Source organism: Panulirus ornatus, chromosome 12 (genome assembly GCF_036320965.1).
Source record: "Panulirus ornatus isolate Po-2019 chromosome 12, ASM3632096v1, whole genome shotgun sequence".
Lineage (NCBI taxonomy): Eukaryota > Metazoa > Arthropoda > Malacostraca > Decapoda > Palinuridae > Panulirus > Panulirus ornatus.
The window spans coordinates 39,209,044-39,230,902 of NC_092235.1; the positions used below are offsets into that span (position 1 = coordinate 39,209,044).

Below are 21,859 nucleotides of genomic sequence, written 5' to 3' on the forward strand. Positions count from 1 at the left end.
TTTCCACACCCAGGGCCCACAAAACTTTCCATAGTATACCCCAGACGATTCACATACCCTGGTTCAATCCATTGACGGCACGTCGACCCCGGTATACCACATCGTTCCAATTTATTCTATTCCTTGTACACCTTTCACCCTCCTGCATGTTCAGGCCCCGATCGCTCAAATCTTTTTCACTCCATCCATCCACCTCCAATTTGATCTCCCACTTCCCATCGTTCCCTCCACCTCTGACACATATATCCTCTTTGTCAATCTTTCCTCACTCATTCTCTCCATGTGACCAATCCATTTCAAAACACCCTCCTCTGCCCTCTCAACCACTCTTTTTATCACCACATATCTCTCTTAACCTTTCATTACTTACTCGATCAAACCCCCTCACACCACATATTGTCCTCAAACATCTCATTTCCAGCACATCCACCTCTTTGCACTACTCTATCTATAACCCACACCTCGCAACCATATAACATTGTTGGAACCACTATTCCTTCAAACATACCCATTTTTGCTTTCCGAAATAACGTTCTCGCCTTTCACATATTTTTCTACACTCCCAAAACTCTCGCCCCTCCCCCACCCTGTGACTCACTTCCGCTTCCATGGGTCCATCCGCTGCCAAATACACTCCCAGATATCTAAAGCACTTTACTTCCTCCAGTTTTTCTCCATTTAAACTTACCTCCCAATTGACTTGTCCCTCAACCCTACAATGCCTAATAAGCCTTGCTCTTATTCACATATACTCTCAGCTTTCTTATTTCACACACTTTACCAAATTCAGTCACCAACTTCTACAGTTTCTCACCCGAATTAGCATCCAGCGCTGTATCATTAGCGAACAAAAACTGACTCACTTCCCAAGCATTGTCATCCACAACAGACTTCATACTTGCCCCTCTCTCGAAGACTCTTGCATTCATCTTCCTAACAACCCCATCCATAAACAAATTGAACAATCATGGAGACATCACGCACCCCTGCCGCAAACCGACATTCATTGAGAATCAATCACTTTCCTGTCTTCCTACTCGTATACATGCTTTACATCTTGATAAAAACTTTTCACTGCTCTAGCAACTTACCTCCCACACCATATGCTGTTTATACCTTCCACAAAGCATCTCTATCAACTCTATCATATGCATTCTCCAGATCCATAAATGCCACATACAAATCCATCTGTTTTTCTATGTATTTCTCACATACATTCTTCAAAGCAAACACCTCATCCACTCATCCTCTACCACTTCTGCAACGACACTGCTCTTCCCCAATCTGATGCTCTGTGCATGCCTTTACCCTCTCAATCAATACCCTCCCATATAATTTCCCAGGAATAATCAATAAACTTATACCTCTGTAATTTGAGCACTCACCTTTATCCCCTTTGCCTTTAAATAATGGAACTATGCATGCATTCCACCAATCCTCAGACACTTCACCATGAAGCATAAAAGTAGTGAATAGCCTCACCAACAGACCAACAACAGTCACGCCCTTTTTTTTTAGCAAATTCCGCTGAAATACCATCCAAACCCGCAGTCTTGCCAGATTTTATCTTCCGCGAAGCTTTCACTACCTCTTCTCTGTTTACTAAACCATTCTTCTTGACCCTGTCACTTCACACACCACCTCGACTAAAACACCACTCTATAACCTAACACATTCAAAAAGCCTTCTAAATACTCACTCTATCTCTTTATCACTTCACCAGTACTTGCTATTACCTCCCCATTAGCCCCTTCACCGATGTTCCCATTTGTTTTCTTGTCTTGCGCACTTTATTTACCTCCTTCCAAAGCATCTTTTTATTCTCCCTAAAATTTAATGATACTCTCTAATCCCAACTCTCATTTGCCCTCTTTTTCTCCCCTTCCACCTCTCTCTTGACCTCCTGCTTTTTTCTATTATACATCTCCCACTCATTTGCATTATTTCCCTGCAAAAATCGTCCAAATGCCTCTCTCTTCTCTTTCACTAATAATCTTACTTCTTCATCCCACTACTCACTACCCTTTCTAATCTGCCCACCTCCCACCTTTAGCATGCCCCAGACATCTTTTGCGCAAGCCATTACTGCTTCCCTAAATACATCCCATTCCTCCCCCACTGCCCTTACGTCCTTTGCTCTCACCTTTTTCCTTTCCGCACTCAGTCTCTCCTGGTAATTCCTCACACAAGTCTCCTTGCCAAGCTCACTTACTCTCACCACTTTCTTCACCCGAACTTTCTCTCTTCTTTTCTGAAAACCTATACAAATCTACACCCTCGCCATCACAAGATAATGATCAAACTTCCCTCCAGTTACCCCCCCCCCCGCACATTAGCATCCAAAAGTCTCTCTTTTAGGCCCCTGTCAATTAACACGTAATCCAGTAACGTTCTCTAGCCATCTCTCCTACTTGCATATGCATACTTATGTATATCTCTCTTTTTGAACCCGGTATTCCCAATCACCAGTCCTTTTTCAGCACACAAATCTACAAGCTCTTCACCATTTCCATTTACAACACTGAACACGCCATTTACACCAATTATACCCTGAATTGCCACATTACTCGCCTTTGCATTCAAAACACCCATCGCTGTAACCCGGTCTCGTGCACATTAAAGCTGCTAACACACTCACTCAAGTGTTACCAAAACACTTTCATCTCATGATCTTTCTTCCCATGACCAGGTTCATAGGCATCAATAATCACTCATCTCTCTCCATCCACTTTCAGTTTTACCCACATCAATCTAGAGTTTACTTTCTTACACTCTCTCACATACTCCCACAGCTCCTGCTTCAGGTTTAGCGCTACTCCTTCCTTTGCTCTTGTCCTCTCACCAACTTTTGACTTTACTCCCAAGACATTCCCAGGCCACTCTTCCCCTTTACCCTTGAGCTTCGTTTCACTCTGAGTCAAAACATACAGGTTCCTTTCCTCAAACTTACGACCTATCTCTCCTTTTTTTTTCAGCTTGGTTACATCCACACACATTTAGACACCCCAATCTGAGCCTTCGAGAAAGATGAGCACTCCCCGCATAACTCCTTCTGTTTCCCCTTTTAGAATATTAAAATTCATCTTATATATATATATATATATATATATATATATATATATATATATATATATATATATATATATATATATATATATATATATATATATATATATATATATATATATATATATATAAATATATATATATATATATATATATATATATATATATATATATATATATATATATATATATATATATATATATATGTACATATATATATATGTATATATATATATATATATATATATATATATATACATATATATATATATATATATATATATACAGGAGGTCAAGAGAAAGGTGCAAGAGGTGAAAAAAAGGGCAAATGAGAGTTGGGGTGAGAGAGTATCATTAAATTTTAGGGAGAATAAAAAGATGTTCTGGAAGGAGGTAAATAAAGTGCGTAAGGCAAGGGAGCAAATGGGAACTTCAGTGAAGGGCGCAAATGGGGAGGTGATAACAAGTAGTGGTGATGTGAGAAGGAGATGGAGTGAGTATTTTGAAGGTTTGTTGAATGTGTTTGATGATAGAGTGGCAGATATAGGGTGTTTTGGTCGAGGTGGTGTGCAAAGTGAGAGGGTTAGGGAAAATGAGTTGGTAAACAGAGAAGAGGTAGTAAAAGCTTTGCGGAAGATGAAAGCCGGCAAGGCAGCAGGTTTGGATGGTATTGCAGTGGAATTTATTAAAAAAGGGGGTGACTGTATTGTTGACTGGTTGGTAAGGTTATTTAATGTATGTATGACTCATGATGAGGTGCCTGAGGATTGGCGGAATGCGTGCATAGTGCCATTGTACAAAGGCAAAGGGGATAAGAGTGAGTGCTCAAATTACAGAGGTATAAGTTTGTTGAGTATTCCTGGTAAATTATATGGGAGGGTATTGATTGAGAGGGTGAAGGCATGTACAGAGCATCAGATTGGGGAAGAGCAGTGTGGTTTCAGAAGTGGTAGAGGATGTGTGGATCAGGTGTCTGCTTTGAAGAATGTATGTGAGAAATACTTAGAAAAGCAAATGGATTTGTATGTAGCATTTATGGATCTGGAGAAGGCATATGATAGAGTTGATAGAGATGCTCTGTGGAAGGTATTAAGAATATATGGTGTGGGAGGCAAGTTGTTAGAAGCAGTGAAAAGTTTTTATCGAGGATGTAAGGCATGTGTACGTGTAGGAAGAGAGGAAAGTGATTGGTTCTCAGTGAATGTAGGTTTGCGGCAGGGGTGTGTGATGTCTCCATGGTTGTTTAATTTGTTTATGGATGGGGTTGTTAGGGACGTGAATGCAAGAGTTTTGGAAAGAGGGGCAAGTATGAAGTCTGTTGGGGATGAGAGAGCTTGGGAAGTGAGTCAGTTGTTGTTCGCTGATGATACAGCGCTGGTGGCTGATTCATGTGAGAAACTGCAGAAGCTGGTGACTGAGTTTGGTAAAGTGTGTGAAGAAGAAAGTTAAGAGTAAATGTGAATAAGAGCAAGGTTATTAGGTACAGTAGGGTTGAGGGTCAAGTCAATTGGGAGGTGAGTTTGAATGGAGAAAAACTGGAGGAAGTGAAGTGTTTTAGATATCTGGGAGTGGATCTGGCAGCGGATGGAACCATGGAAGCGGAAGTGGATCATAGGGTGGGGGAGGGGGCGAAAATTCTGGGTGCCTTGAAGAATGTGTGGAAGTCGAGAACATTATCTCGGAAAGCAAAAATGGGTATGTTTGAAGGAATAGTGGTTCCAACAATGTTGTATGGTTGCGAGGCGTGGGCTATGGATAGAGTTGTGCGCAGGAGGATGGATGTGCTGGAAATGAGATGTTTGAGGACAATGTGTGGTGTGAGGTGGTTTGATCGAGTGAGTAACGTAAGGGTAAGAGAGATGTGTGGAAATAAAAAGAGCGTGGTTGAGAGAGCAGAAGAGGGTGTTTTGAAATGGTTTGGGCACATGGAGAGAATGAGTGAGGAAAGATTGACCAAGAGGATATATGTGTCGGAGGTGGAGGGAACGAGGAGAAGTGGGAGACCAAATTGGAGGTGGAAAGATGGAGTGAAAAAGATTTTGTGTGATCGGGGCCTGAACATGCAGGAGGGTGAAAGGAGGGCAAGGAATAGAGTGAATTGGATCGATGTGGTATACCGGTATTGACGTGCTGTCAGTGGATTGAATCAGGGCATGTGAAGCGTCTGGGGTAAACCATGGAAAGGTGTGTAGGTATGTATATTTGCGTGTGTGGACGTATGTATATACATGTGTATGGGGGTGGGTTGGGCCATTTCTTTCGTCTGTTTTCTTGCGCTACCTCGCAAATGCGGGAGACAGCGACAAAGCAAAAAAAAAAAAAAAGAAATATATATATATATATATATATATATATATATATATATATATATATATATATATATATATATATATATATATATATATATATATATATATATATATATATATATATATATATATACATATATATATATATATATATATATATATATATATATATATATATATATATATATATATATATATATATATATATATATATATAATCCTATGTGTCCACAGACGAAGGAATGGCCCAACCCACCCACATACACAGGTACATACATACACGTCCAAACACGCACATATGCATACCCATACATTTCAACGTATACATATATATATATACATACACAGACATATACATCTTTTGCGCAAGCCATTACTGCTTCCCTAAATACATCCCATTCCTCCCCCACTGCCCTTACGTAATGCACCTGGTCATGGGAAGAAAGATCATGAGATGAAAGAGTTTTGGTAACAGTTGAGTGAGTGTGTTAGCAGCTTTAATGTGCACGAGACCGGGTTACAGTGATGGGTGATTTGAATGCAAAGGCGAGTAATGTGGCAGTTCAGGGTAAAATTGGTGTACATGGCGTGTTCAGTGTTGTAAATGGAAATGGTGAAGAGCTTGTAGATTTGTGTGCTGAAAAAGGACTGGTGTACATAATTCATACTTGCTACCTTTATCCATTCCCGTCGCCACCCCGCCACACATGAAATGACAACCCCCTCCCCAGCATGCGCGCGAGGTATCGCAAGGAAAAGACAACAAATGCCACATTCGTTCACACTCAGTCTCTAGCTGTCATGTATAATGCACCGAAACCACAGCTCCCTTTCATATACAGGCCCCACAAAACTCTCCGTGGTCTAACCCAGACGCTTCACATATTCTGGTTCAATCCATTGACAGCACGCCGACTCCGGTATACCACATCGTTCCAATTCACTCTATTCCTTGCACGCCTATCACCCTCCTGCATGTTCAGGCCCCGATCGCTCAATATCTTTTTCACTCCATCCCACCACCTCCAATTTGTTCTCCCACTTCTTGTTCCCTCCACCTCTGACACATGTATCCTCTTTCTCAATCTTTCTTCACTCATTCTCTCCATGTGACCAATCCATTTCAAAACACCCTCTTCTGCTCACTCAACCACATTCTTTTTATTACCACACATATCTTACCCTTTTATTACTTACTCGATCAAACCACCTCACACCACATATTGCCCTCAAACATCTCATTTCCAACACATCCACCCTCCTCCGCACAACTCTATCTATAGCCCACGCCCCACAACCATGTATCATTGTTGAACCACTATTCCTTCAAATATGTCCATTTTGCTTTCCGAGATAATGTTCTCGCCTTCCACACATTTTTCAACGCTCCCAGAACTTTCGCCCCTTCCCCCACCCTGTGACTCACTTCCGCTTCCATGTTCCATCCGCTGCCAAATCCACTCCCAGATATCTAAAACACTTCACTTCGTCCAGTTTTTCTCCATTCAAACTTACTTCCCCATAGACTTGTCCCTCAACCCTACTGTATTTAATAACCTTGCTTTGAGTATACCTAATCTTTATAGGAGAGTAGTCATTGGGGGGATGGCGGTATGCATCAAATATCTGATTAGGAGCAATGTGAATTGAGAATTGATAGAGAAAGATGAGAGTAAATGTGAATAAAGATTAGTTATACTCAAAGGACACATTTTCGTAGTTTGAACATTCATTTTTGTCTCCCTTTCCTTTATGCGTGGACACTATGTATACACTTTGCTAATACTTTGGCATCTAGTTTTGGGACTATGCAAACTTCGAACTGCCAGACAAATCAGTTCTTAACACTGTCATCCTCTTTCTTAAGAAATAGGTTCACGATGAATGTAGACCGTTGTCTGATAAACTTTTAGTATTCATCACATGACTGGCATTCAGAGGCTATATTTCTCAGACTCATAATTTCCGAGTGACTCCGTCATGTACTTTACAACGACACTTTTGCTCGTCTCCAATATGTAATAGAAATGTAATCGAATCAATAAGAACTCCATTTGCAAGGGTCATAATGACTCACAAATTGCTCATAATCAAAGTCTTTTCACCTAATGGTACAGTTGACTTAGTATGAGAACAATGAATATGAAAAAAATAAATATTTACCCAGTGCACGAACGCAATCATGGATAATTGGCACTGAGAAATTATCCCATAATCATGAATTGCGGCTGGAGCTTGATCATATGTATTTCTCCAATCTACAAAGATTTTGTTCTAAAATGGGTAAAATTGACTTGATTTATCGAATCATGAAATGTGTTACTATTATTCAATGCTCATGATTGCACACACGTGTTCCTGTACGTCATTGCTATCAAGAATATTTCAGATTAATGTTTTTTAACCACGTTAATATATACCCCTTGGTAGGGTAAACGACCACCATTGAATACTGAAATCAAAAGATACAAAGCAACAAGAATAAGGCCCATCTTCAGAGATTGTGGTCCTCCTAAGTCTTAAAAGAAAAATGAAAAATCGATGATATATTGAAACATGAACGTAGTCACTCTGGCTTTATGTCAGTATGAAATAGTAGATATTGAACTTTTTTAGCGAAACAATAAATTCTGGTTTGTTCTCCATCATTACTACTAGTTAAAGATTTTTCACTGTATCCCTCAGTTAGAAGTAACGCTGTGTGTGTGTTCAAGAACTCTCAACTAGTCCTTCCTCTTCCAATTAGGTAAATCAACTTCTTAAAGTAATGCGGCGAGGGGCATAACCTCTCAAACGTGTCTTGGTTACTAGAGACACAACAGATCATCATCAGCCTTTGTGGTGTCAAGGACAAGAAGCACGAGGTTAGCCTGTTCTCAACTTGCTTAATGGTGATGTAAGATATTCGCTGTAAATTACTCGTTCAATCAGATTATCAAACTTAATTTTAACTATAAGTGATGGTTTTGTCCATAATTTTGTAGCTGAAGAAAATTTTGGTAAAAGTGATCGCCAGTGAGTCACTTCCGAGGTAGCTTCTAACACGGTCTATAATGCTGGTCAAGACGAAAGTTGTAAAACAAATCACAAATTTTAGCTTCGCAGATTTTAATGATCTTTTCTTTTCCCTTTGCAGAACAAGAATGATATGAACGTAACTCAGAAAAGCTTTAGTAAGACATTTAAAGTAGTAAGTAGAGATGACATATGTGCCAATGACGATCGTTTACCAAAGCAAAGCCAAGACTTTGGAAAAATGAGATGAAGCGCCTGTTGTCTCATAAAGTAGTACATAAGAACCTCATAAAGAGCAGTGACCAACACGAAAGAATAACTTATGTAAATTTACAGAAAGACTCAAAATAGGCGACAAAGTAAACGTCAATATCAGGGGTATGATACTGAATGTAGCAGAAGAAACCCAAAGAATTTCACAGATATAATAGAAGCCAGATTGTCAATTAATCACAAATATCTTAATGATTCTCTTATCCTTATATACAACTGCAGGCACATCTCTGGTTCCAGATCCAATCTCTGCTAGCGGAAGAAATTTTTCAACACATTCCTGAGACAGGTTCTCTTTTTCATTTATATCCATGATGTTGATGATGGGCTACGATGTATAAAAGATGATGATGATAAATGCAGATCAAGATATCCTGAAATATAAAGATACAACAGAAATTGAACATCAATAACCGCAAGCTAACAAAACTGCCAGACTGGGATCACTGGTAAAAAATATATTTTTTGTGTTAAGTGCAAAGTTTTACATAGTGGTAGGAAAAACGAACAGGCAAGCTACTGCATCAATTTTGTTGAGTTGTAAAAGATAAATGAATAAAAAGACAAGTTCGATGATCTGAGCCAGGTAAGCGGTACATAAAAGCAGTAGGAAAAAACCAGACATCATAAACACGGTATTCAAATCTGTTTAAGAAATGCCTTCAATCTTTACAGTTGTTCTAAGTTCAGTTTTGATCATCCAACCTAAAGTAGACAAAGACGAAGAGAGGGCAGAGGAAGGATTTCAGTATGATTCCCAGTCTTGGGAACAAATCCAATGAGAGACTGCCAGTCAAATTACACTAGATTAGCTTAAAGGAATATGAAATGCTTTGACAATGTCACACTCAGGACCTACTTAAGGCTAAATTTGACAGGTTTCATTCATGGTTATGGATGCAATGCATACGCGTGGGCAAACGTTTTACTTTGAATGAGGCGAAGTACTTCTTGAAGGGACTGTTAAGATGTAGAATGATCACAGTAAATGAAAGCGGAACTAGAATTACGTCTCAGAACAGACTTGACACGTAGATTGATTTAGGTGCGCGACTGACACTAACTGCATCTCCCTAGATACATACAGAGATAAATCACCTGTTCTGTGTTTCTGATGTCTTCCACTATCACAAACTGCATTGAAAGGATCTGGTGGTCTGTTGCTATTTTTTGTATTCCTTTGTATCTATTTTCATCATTCTATTCTTAATCTGATAGGTGGACCAATTACATTCATACAGCCTCTGCAATCTCATCTACACACATTCTCAACCCGTGTCCAGTCTATCAAAGTGAAACACGGGCTCCCACATCACTAAAAGTGCTTCACACATTTTTGCTTTACACTATAAACTGATTCGTATGGTGATGCCAACGTCGTCATTCAGACCATCTTCGTATACAGAATGCCTCCATTATAACTGGTTCTCTAGCGACTTCGTCTGATAAGTCCTTAACCCTAATGAATTTATGATATCTTTCCAGCTTTTCTGAAGTCTACTTCTCCTCTTTGTACCTTCTATTAAACTATAGCATATCGTCTTAATTAATCAACCATCAGTCATACATGACCATATCATACTCGAGGATTTTCATCCGTACGCCTTGTTAATAAGCTCTTCACATAACCTTCTCTTATCTTCGTTCTTCATTCTTACTATCTTCCTTATTGCAACTATACTTCTTCCAGTGTCTTTGTTCATGACTTGTCTCGACATATGTATACTTCCGTTTTACAGCCTAACCCAAGCGCTGGGACGGGAACCCTTTAACGTTGGTTGTTGAACAATCTGCGTTTATTTCTTTTCCCCCATATAACGACGCTCCACTGTACCACCTTGCATGACTCTACTTTCACCTTTAGCTTCCCTCCACCGTCGTTACTAATCTTTACGCATATTCATACAAACTCATCCACAACATCCAGTTCCTCACTACCACACATGAACTTCCTTTCCTCTCAAACACCAGCGTCTTACTTTTATTCGCAATTACTCTCAGCATCCTACTCCTAAATACATCATCGAACGGAAACACTATTCCTTCCAACTCTTTTTCTGAATTAGATAATAGCAAAGCATCATTTGCAAACAACAACAACAGTGGCTGCTTTCAACCTGTTTCTCAATGGTTAAGTATCACATGACAATCACCCATCTTATTCTAATCTCACACAATTCCTCATTCGTTAAAACATCATATAACCAGAGTGACATCACACAGCCTTGATGTACTTCCACATTTATTGCAAACCAATCACTGATACCCTCACTTTACACATATCCTTCACAGCATTCTGGTCATCTATATACACCATATAGAGTCCAAAGTTCACAAAATATTTTCTTAACCACTTTATGGTATGCCTTTCCTTACTCATTCAATAATCAAACCACCTTTTTCTCTAAAACTTTCTTCAGTACTTATCAAAGTGCAAAATTTTGATTCATACTCCCTTTCCCTTTCTTAAAACCACCTCGGGCCTCACCACACAAAGTGTTTACTGATTGCTCTAACATGATGAATCACTATCCTACTCTGCATCTTATCAGCTTCGCTAACGAGGCTTATCAGTCCGTCAGAAATTAAAATCTTTCAAATCTGTGCCATTTGTTTCAGCAGGGTATGTCTAGTTGGTGAAAACGTCGGTTCTTCAAATAAAATCTTGATGGCCATTAGCTATTCTGTTGCAAGGTGAAACAAAAAACAAAAGAAAGTGATTAAGAATACATTTGATTATATATGACAAGCAAAACACAGAATCACGCAATTCAGTAAATGAAATTCCTAGAAATGACCACCTTACTACACGAAGTCGTTCTGTCTGCTTCAAGTGTTCATGTATCAATAAATACTACTATGTATAATGCCAAATAAATTCCGAAGAACAGCTCCATTAAATTAGCTGCATTATAAGGAATATGTCATGAAAGTTACCACTGTAAAACACATTTACGAATGTTAATAAAAGTAATTATTTGCACATAATAGACACTAATTTCTACTATGAGCCAGTGTGAGAGTACTTGATTATCCTTGGCCTTCTTTATGGGGACAGTAAGTGGAATGGATGTGTGTCCAGGAATGCAATACCCAAAAGTTTTGGATTTATGAAATGAAATGTTGGTACCTTGTCCGTCTGGAGTTAAAGTGAATTGTTAGTTTCGTATTTCAAAAGAATTTTATAATTACTTTATTACTGCAGGTTGAATCGCGAGCACTAACACATTGTCTCTTTGTTTGTACACTTTACCGTCAGTCGTGCGTAAACGAATTTAACATTATGAAAAAAAAAAAAGACAAAAGAGCAAACGCTGTACACGTTGTCAGCTGGTGCAGGGTTTCTTTTTGAGTCAGATTTTCCACGTCACAACAGTAAAGACCTTGTCGAGGAATATTTGGAGACACTATGTTAGTGAATACTGGCAGAGACATCGGGGCTAAGTAGAAAAAAGAAAAATTAGATATAGAAAAAAAAGAGAATGTATGAAAGCGTTAGATATCTTGATTTATAACTCTTAATAAAGGAAAGATTTTAAGCGTAGAAATATATAGTACCAAGCAAGTTTCTAAATGAAGGTCATTAAATCTTTATCAGAGAAGTGTCCGGTTCTTAGATATAGAATATTTGAGAAAGAAGATTCATCGGAAGGCCTGTTATCAGGTCTCAGTAAATAAACCTAAAATCTTTTGTTTCTGTACTCATGCTCATTATGCATGCAAATCTAAAAGTTTTTGCACTGCGTATTCCCATCTTAGCTTCCAATGGGCTCTTGCTCAAGACTCGTAGTCATCCACCTTCGACTGCAATATCTCTCGGAATAACATGTCCCACACAAAAGATTTTTGCTTATGCCTATAATTACATCATTCTTGTTCCGATTTATGAAGTACATTGGAAGTTCTCTCTTTATTTAGGGCTCTGTTTTATGTTTAAGGAAATCAAACAAACGAGTCAGACAGATGATGAACAATGGAAGATAATTAAGAATAGATTAAACCATGTGATGAACAGGTGTAGAGTTGACTAACTTGACCAGAAGTAAGTTTAACCATGTGAGAATATTACAGAGTGAAAGGAAAAGACTTCCTGAAAAACTCTTATCCAAACGTAAGGTCTCTTCATTGGACACCGTGTATAATACAGATTTTATTCCTCGTATTCTTTGTTTACTGGCTATGTGAACTGAAGGTAACATATCATGAAGGAACTAAGGTCATGAATCAATCTTCATACATAAAACAGACAATAGTTTGATTGCATTATCATCCTCTCCATCTTTGGGACTGTTTCTCTTTTTATTCCATGTTTCGCACAATATAAGCTACACGCATCTGTGAAATAATCCACTCATAAGGATGTTCACCGGTGATTCTAATAAAATGTCAGAAATGATAGATTGAAAAAAAAATTCCTTTCTTTACCTTTGCCAGCCTCAGATTTGTAAATAACTTCTCGGCCAGTATCAAGAATCCAAAACAAAATGTCACAATGCTGGCCAAAAATCTTTTTATAATCATTTTCAAGATATCCGTCAGTGTACACTCAGCAAAGAACTGTCCTGATGTTTTTGTGTCAGACAATATGATACAAGGGATAATGAACTCTGACAAGTGTTTTATGGTCTTCAGTCACGATGGATAGCCCTGCTTTCCTTAAATACATTTCTCAATGTGCGTAAAACAGAATTAGCAATGTAGAGCATACTGTTTTCAGACGATTATGATGCATCTTATTCATTTCTTATTTCGAGATAATTCACTAAACAGAGCAGCTACCACTATGAAAGGCGTCTTGCATTGACGCATACAGACTTTAAGGGAAACAACAGGAGTGGTAGTGTTCATTCTGGAATCCACTGAACCCACCCGTGAAGATTGTTTCTTGTGTGTCCATATGGCCACATGACCAAGTTGATAAGCATAAAGTTACACTGAGTGACTTGGTTCTCACCTGATTCGAAGAGGCACACTTGCTGGTGGCTGTAGAACTGGAGGTAATCGGTGACCATGAGGGATGTGAGGTGGTAGGCGGGCAGCCAATGCTGGCCAACCACACACATGCCCAGCCCAACGATAACGGACACAGCTGGCAAGACAACCACTCCCATGGTGCTCAGCTGTTACTCCTGTGGTGCTTTCTTGCAGTTATCACTTGCCTTTTGTTCAGTAGTAATGAAAATAATGCAATAGGAATAGAGGCTTTGTTATCTTCATGTATTTGTGAATGTGTGTGTGTGTGTGTGTGTGTGTGTGTGTGTGTGTATCTGCTTTTTCTGCATGTGTATAAACCCCTCATAGTTAACATCACACAATATATATATATATATATATATATATATATATATATATATATATATATATATATATATATATATATATATTTCTTTCGTCTGTTTCCTTGCGCTACCTCACAAACGCGGGAGACAGCGACAAAGCAAAAAAAAAAAAAAGATATATATGTATATATATATATATATATATATATATATATATATATATATATATGTATATATATATATATATATATATATATATATATATATATATATATATATATATATATATATATATATATATATATACATATATCCCTGGGGATAGGGGAGAAAGAATACTTCCCACGTATTCCCTGCGTGTCGTAGAAGGCGACTAAAAGGGGAGGGAGCGGGGGGCTGCAAATCCTCCACTCTTGTTTTTTTTTTTAATTTTCCAAAAGAAGGAACAGAGAAGGGGGCCGGGTGAGGATGCTCCCTCAGAGGCCCAGTCCTCTGTTCTTAACGCTACCTCGCTGATGCGGGAAATGGCGAATAGTTTGAAAGAAAGAAATATATATATATATATATATATATATATATATATATATATATATATATATATATATATATATATATATATATATTTCTTTCGTCTGTTTCCTTGCGCTACCTCACAAACGCGGGAGACAGCGACAAAGCAAAAAAAAAAAAAGATATATATATATATATATATATATATATATATATATATATATATATATATATATACATATATCCCTGGGGATAGGGGAGAAAGAATACTTCCCACGTATTCCCTGCGTGTCGTAGAAGGCGACTAAAAGGGGAGGGAGCGGGGGGCTGGAAATCCTCCACTCTTGTTTTTTTTTTTAATTTTCCAAAAGAAGGAACAGAGAAGGGGGCCGGGTGAGGATGCTCCCTCAGAGGCCCAGTCCTCTGTTCTTAACGCTACCTCGCTAATGCGGGAAATGGCGAATAGTTTGAAAGAAAGAAATATATATATATATATATATATATATATATATATATATATATATATATATATATATATATATATATATATATATTTTTTTTTTTTTTTTTTTTTATACTTTGTCGCTGTCTCCCGCGTTTGCGAGGTAGCGCAAGGAAACAGACGAAAGAAATGGCCCAACCCCCCCCATACACATGTACATACACACGTCCACACACACAAATATACATACCTACACAGCTTTCCATGGTTTACCCCGGACGCTTCACATGCCTTGATTCAATCCACTGACAGCACGTCAACCCCTGTATACCACATCGCTCCAATTCACTCTATTCCTTGCCCTCCTTTCACCCTCCTGCATGTTCAGGCCCCGATCACACAAAATCTTTTTCACTCCATCTTTCCACCTCCAATTTGGTCTCCCTCTTCTCCTCGTTCCCTCCACCTCCGACACATATATCCTCTTGGTCAATCTTTCCTCACTCATTCTCTCCATGTGCCCAAACCATTTTAAAACACCCTCTTCTGCTCTCTCAACCACGCTCTTTTTATTTCCACACATCTCTCTTACCCTTACGTTACTTACTCGATCAAACCACCTCACACCACACATTGTCCTCAAACATCTCATTTCCAGCACATCCATCCTCCTGCGCACAACTCTATCCATAGCCCACGCCTCGCAACCATACAACATTGTTGGAACTACTATTCCTTCAAACATACCCATTTTTGCTTTCCGGGATAATGTTCTCGACTTCCACACATTCTTCAAGGCTCCCAAAATTTTCGCCCCCTCCCCCACCCTATGATCCACTTCCGCTTCCATGGTTCCATCCGCTGACAGATCCACTCCCAGATATCTAAAACACTTCACTTCCTCCAGTTTTTCACCATTCAAACTCACCTCCCAATTGACTTGACCCTCAACCCTACTGTACCTAATAACCTTGCTCTTATTCACATTTACTCTTAACTTTCTTCTTCCACACACTTTACCAAACTCCGTCACCAGCTTCTGCAGTTTCTCACATATATATATATATATATATATATATATATATATATATATATATATATATATATATATATATATATATATATATATATTTTCCAAAAAAGGCCCAGTCCTCTGTTCCTAACGCTACCTCGCTAACGCGGAAAATGGCGAATAGTTTAAAAAAAAAAGAAAAAAAAAAATATATATATATATATACATATATATATATATATGTATATATATATATATATATATATATATATATATATATATATATATATATATATATATATATATATATATATATATATATATATATATATATCATCCCTAGGGATAGGGGAGAAAGAATACTTCCCATGCATCCCCCACGTGTCGTAGAAAGCGACTAAAAGAGACGGGAGCAGGGGGCTAAAAACCCTTCCCTCCTTGCATTTAAACTTTCTAAAAGGGGAAACAAGAGGAGTCATGCTGGGAGTGATCATCCTCCTCGAAGGCTCAGATTGGGATGTCTCAATATGTTTGGATGTAACCAAGGTGAGAAAAAAGGAGAGATAGGCAGTATGTTTGAGGAAAGGAACCTGGATGTTTTGGCTCTGAGTGAAACGAAGGTCAAGGGTAAAAGGGAAGAGTGGCTTGGGAATGTCTTGGGAGTAAGGTCAAAAGTTGGCGAGAGGACAAGAGCAAAGAAAGGAGTGGCACTAATCCTGAAACAGGAGTGGTGGGAGTATGTGATACAGTGTAAAAACGTAAACTCTAGATTGATATGGGTAAAACTGAAAGTGGATGGAGAGAGATGGGTGATTATTGGTGCCTATGCACCTGGCCATGAGAAGAAAGATCATGAGGGGCAAGTGCTTTGGAAGCAGTTGAGTGACTGTGTTAGCAGCTTTGATGAACGAGACCGGGTAATTGAATGCAAAGCTGAGTAATGTGGCACTTGAGGAAATGGTGAAGAGCTTGCAGATTTGTGTGCTGAAAAAGAACTGGTGACTGGAAATACCTGGTTTAAAAAGAGAGATATTCTTAAGTATACGTATGTAAGTAGGAGATATGGTCAGAGAGCATTATCAAATTACATGTTAAATGATAGGCGCGTGAAAGAGAGACTTTTGGATGTTAATGTGCTGAGATTGGCAACTGGAGGGATGTTTTATCATTATCATATGGAGGCGAAGGTGAAGATATGTAGAGGTTTTCAGTAAAGAAGAGAAAATGTTGGAGTGAAAAGAGTGGTGAGAGTAAGTGATATTGGAAAGGAGACTTCTGTGAGAAATTACCTGGAGATATTGAGAGCAGAATGGAAAAAGGTGAGAGCAAATGACGCAATGGGAGTGGAGGAGGAATGGGATGTAATCAGGAGAGCAGTGAAGGCTTGCACAAAAGATGTCTGTGGCATGAGAAAGGTGGGAGGTTGGCAGATTAGAAAGGGTGATGAATGGTGGAATAATGAAGTAAGATTGTTAGTGAAAGAGAAGAGAGGCATTTGGTCGATTTTTGTAGGGGAATAGTATAATGACTGGGGGATGCATAAAAGAAAGAGGCAGGAGGTCAAGAGAAAGGTGCAAGAGGTGAGAAAGAGGGCAAATGAGAGTTGGGGTGAGGGAGTATCATTAGATTTTAGGGAGAATAAATTGATGCTTTGGAAGGAGGTAAATAAAGTGCGTAAGACAAGAGAACAAATGGGAACATCGGTGAAGGGGACAAATGGGGAAGTAATAACAAGTAGTAGTGAAGTGAGACGGAGATGGGGTGAGTATTTTGAAGATTTGTTGAATGTTTCATGTTAGAGTGGCAGATATAAGGTGTTTTGGTCGAGGTAGTGTGCGAAGTGAAAGGGTCAGGGATAATGATTTGGAAACAGAAAAGAGGTAGTGAAAGCTTTGCCGAAGATGATAGCCGGCAAGGCGGCGGGTTTAAATGGTATTGCAGTGGAATTTATTAAAAGAGGGGGTGCCTGTGATGTTGACTGGTTGGTGAGGATACTCAATGTATGTATGGTTCATGGTGAAGGGCCTTAGGATTGGCGGAATGTATGCATAGTTTCCCTCTACAAAGGCAAAGGGGATAAAGATGAGTGTTCAAAGTGTTAAGTGTACCTGGGAAATTATATGGGAAGGTATTAATTGAGAGGGTCAAGGCATGAACAGAGCATCATATTGGGGAAGAGCAGTGTGGTTTCAAAAGTGGTAGAGGATGTGTGGATCAGGTGCTTGCTTTGAAGAATGTATGTGACAAACACTATGAAAAACAGGTGGATTTGTATGAAGCATTTGTGGATCTGGAGAATGCATATAGTAGAGTTGATAGAGATACTCTCTGGAAGGTATTAAGAGTATATAGTGTTGGAGGTAAGTTGCTAGAAGCAGTGAAAATTTCTTATCGAGGTTGTAAGGCATGTGTAGGACGAGGAAGAGATTAAAGTGATTAGTTCCCAGTGAATGTCGGTTTGCGGCAGGGGTGAGTAATGTCATAATGGTTGTTCAATTTGTTTATGGATATGGTTGTTAGGGAGGTGAATGCAAGAGTTTTGGAGAGAGGGGCAAGTATGCAGTCTGTTGTGGATGATAGGGCTTGTGAAGGGAGTCAGTTGTTGTTCGCTGATGATACAGCGCTGGTGGCTGAATCGAATGAGAAACTGCCAAAGTTGGTGGCTCAGTTTGGTAAAGTGTTTCAAAGGAGAAAGCTGAGAGTAAATGTGGATAAGGGCAAGGTTATTAGGTTCACTAGAGTTGAGGGACAAGTCAATTGGGAGGTAAGTTTGAATGGTGAAAACGTGGAGGAAATGAAGTATTTTATATATCTGGGAGTGGATTTGGCAGCGGATGGAACCATGTAGGCGGAAGTGAGTCACAGGGTGGGGGAGGAAGTGAAGGTTATGGGAGCGATAAAGAATGTGTGGAAGGCGAGAACGTTATCTCGAGTAGCAAAAATTGGTATGTCTGAAGGAATAATGGTTCCAACAATGTTATATGGTTTTGAGGCATGGGCTATAGATAGGGATGTGCGGAGAAAGGTGGATGTGTTGGAAATGAGATGTTTGAGGACAGTATGTGGTGTGAGGTGGTTTGATCAAGTAAATAATGAAAGGGTAAAAAAAAGTGGTAAAAAAGAGTATGGTTAAGAGAGAAGTTATATTTAAATGGTTTGGTAACATGGATAAATGAGTGAGGAAAGATTGACAAAGAAGACATATGCGTCAGAGGTGTAGGGAACGAGAAGTGGGAGACAAATTGAAGGTGGAAGGATGGAGTGAAAAACATTTTGATCGATCGGGGCCTGAACATGTAGGAGAATGAAAGGCATGCAAATAATAGAGTGAATAGGAACGATGTGGTTTACCGGGATCGATATGTTGTCATTAGATTCAACCAGGGTATGTAAAGCGTCTGGGGTAAATAATGTAAGGTTTTGTTGGGCCTGGATATATATATATATATATATAGAGAGAGAGAGAGAGAGAGAGAGAGAGAGAGAGAGAGAGAGAGAGAGAGAGAGAGAGAGAGAGAGAGAGAGAGAGAGAGAGAGAGAGAGAGAGAGAGAGAGAGAGAGAGAGTCCTATGAGTCCACGGAGAAAATGAAACACGAAAAGTTCCCAAGTGCACTTTTGTGTAATAATCACTGCATCAGGGGAGACACAAGAGAGAAATATAACAGTCAGTTGATATACATCGAAGAGACGAAGCTAGGACGCCATTTGGTAGCATGTGATTGTCCAAAACATACAACGAGCGTTCATAAACTTATCATTTTACAAATCTTATCAACAATAAAGTTATCTAATTTGCATAGACCGTCACTAATATTAAGATTATAATTCTTTGTGTATTTAATAATAGAAGATTCAGTGATATTTCTCTTGGTAATAGAGTTAGAGTTAATAACTTAAATGGCGTTACTCCAGTCAATACAATGATCATAGTTTTTAACATGATTAAACAAAGCATTTGATTCTTCTCTCGTTCTTATACTATATTTATGTTGCTTAAGTCTAACAGAAAGATCCTTACCAGTCTGACCAACATAAAATTTATCACAATTTCCACAAGGGACTTTATAGATGCAACCAAGAGAATTTTCTGGTGAATTCCTGATTAAGATATTCTTTATAGTATTATTGTTCCTAAAGGCAACATTTACATTAAAGGATTTAAGCAGCATGGGAAGCAAAGTGAAATTATTTTTAAAAGGGAAAACTAAAAGATTCTTGGTGTCAATGGGAGGTTTGGGCTCAACTCTATAAAATGATTTCTTTGCTAACTTAAGGAATTTATCAATGAAAGATCTAGGGTACTTTAACTTAGATCCAATAGAATATATCTTCTCAAACTCGTCGTCAATAAACTCTGGAATGCAAATACGTAAAGCCCTTAGGAACATAGATTGAAATGATAATTTAACTCTGTCATGTTGAGATGAGTAATAATGGATATATGAGCATACATTGGTGGGTTTTCAGTATATGCTAAACTTAAACTTGTTTCCTTCTCTATGGATCATGCAATCTAAAAATGGTAACATACCATTATATTCATTTTCTACAGTAAATTTGATGGAAGGTACTAAATTGTTAAGTAAGGGGAGAAATATTTGTAAATTTTTTCATTTGTTGGCCAAACACAAAGAACATCATCAACATACCCAAACCAAATTGCATTAGGAGGTAAGATATCCTTTAGTAATTTTGTTTCAAAAATTCCCATACAAAGATTACTGAGTACAGGTGAAAGAGGGTTACCCATTGCCATACCAAATTTTTGAGCATAATAATCTCCATTAAATTGAAATACACAGTCTTTTATACACAATTTTATCAGTTCAATGAAATTAGACTTTGAAAGAGGTGAATGAATATCATCCAAGACATCAAACAAATATTCTAGAAGGTCATCAACTGGAACTTCAGTGAAAAGTGAGGAAACATCAAAGCTAACTAGTTTGAAATCAAAATTAACATTGATATTGTTTAGCTTGTTGACTAAATCTACCCTGATGATGTGATTATTATACGGAAGTGCACTTGGGAACTTTTCGTGTTTCATATATATATATATATATATATATATATATATATATATATATATATATATATATATATATATATATATATATATATTTATTTATTTTTTGCTTTGTCGCTGTCTCCCGCGTTTGCGAGGTATCGCAAGGAAACAAACGAAAGAAATGGCCCAACCCACCCCCATACACATGTATATACATACGTCCACACACGCAAATATACATACCTACACAGCTTTCCATGGTTTACCCCAGATGCTTCACATACCCGGATTCAATCCACTGACAGCACGTCAACCCCGGTATACCACATCGATCCAATTCACTCTATTCCTTGCCCTCCTTTCACCCTCCTGCATGTTCAGGCCCCGATCACTCAAAATCTTTTTCACTCCATCTTTCCACCTCCAATTTGGTCTCCCACTTCTCCTCGTTCCCTCCACCTCCGACGCATATATCCTCTTGGTCAATCTTTCCTCACTCATTCTCTCCATGTGCCCAAACCACTTCAAAACACCCTCTTCTGCTCTCTCAACCACGCTCTTTTTATTTCCACACATCTCTCTTACCCTTACGTTACTTACTCGATCAAACCACCTCACACCACACATTGTCCTCAAACATCTCATTTCCAGCACATCCACCCTCCTGCGCACAACTCTATCCATAGCCCACGCCTCGCAACCATACAACATTGTTGGAACAACTATTCCTTCACACATACCCATTTTTGCTTTCCGAGATAATGTTTTCGACTTCCACACATTCTTCAAGGCTCCCAGGATTTTCGCCCCCTCCCCCACCCTATGATCCACTTCCGCTTCCATGGTTCCATCCGTTGCCAGATCCACTCCCAGATATCTAAAACACTTTACTTCCTCTAGGTTTGCTCCATTCAAACTTACCTCCCAATTGACTTGACCCT

The 21,859-nt window shown here is 38.6% G+C and overlaps 1 protein-coding gene across 1 annotated transcript in view; it reads right to left on the reverse strand.

Moving 5' to 3' along the window:
• LOC139751735 (probable glutamate receptor) overlaps positions 1-13,817 on the reverse strand; it is a 181,138-nt gene extending 167,321 nt beyond the window's left edge. Inside the window, exon 1 of the mRNA XM_071667288.1 lies at positions 13,618-13,817. Within this exon, the coding sequence (XP_071523389.1) occupies positions 13,618-13,774 (157 nt within the window). The 5' untranslated portion in view covers positions 13,775-13,817. The remainder of the gene's footprint in view (positions 1-13,617) is intronic.
• Positions 13,818-21,859: the final 8,042 nt, after the last annotated feature.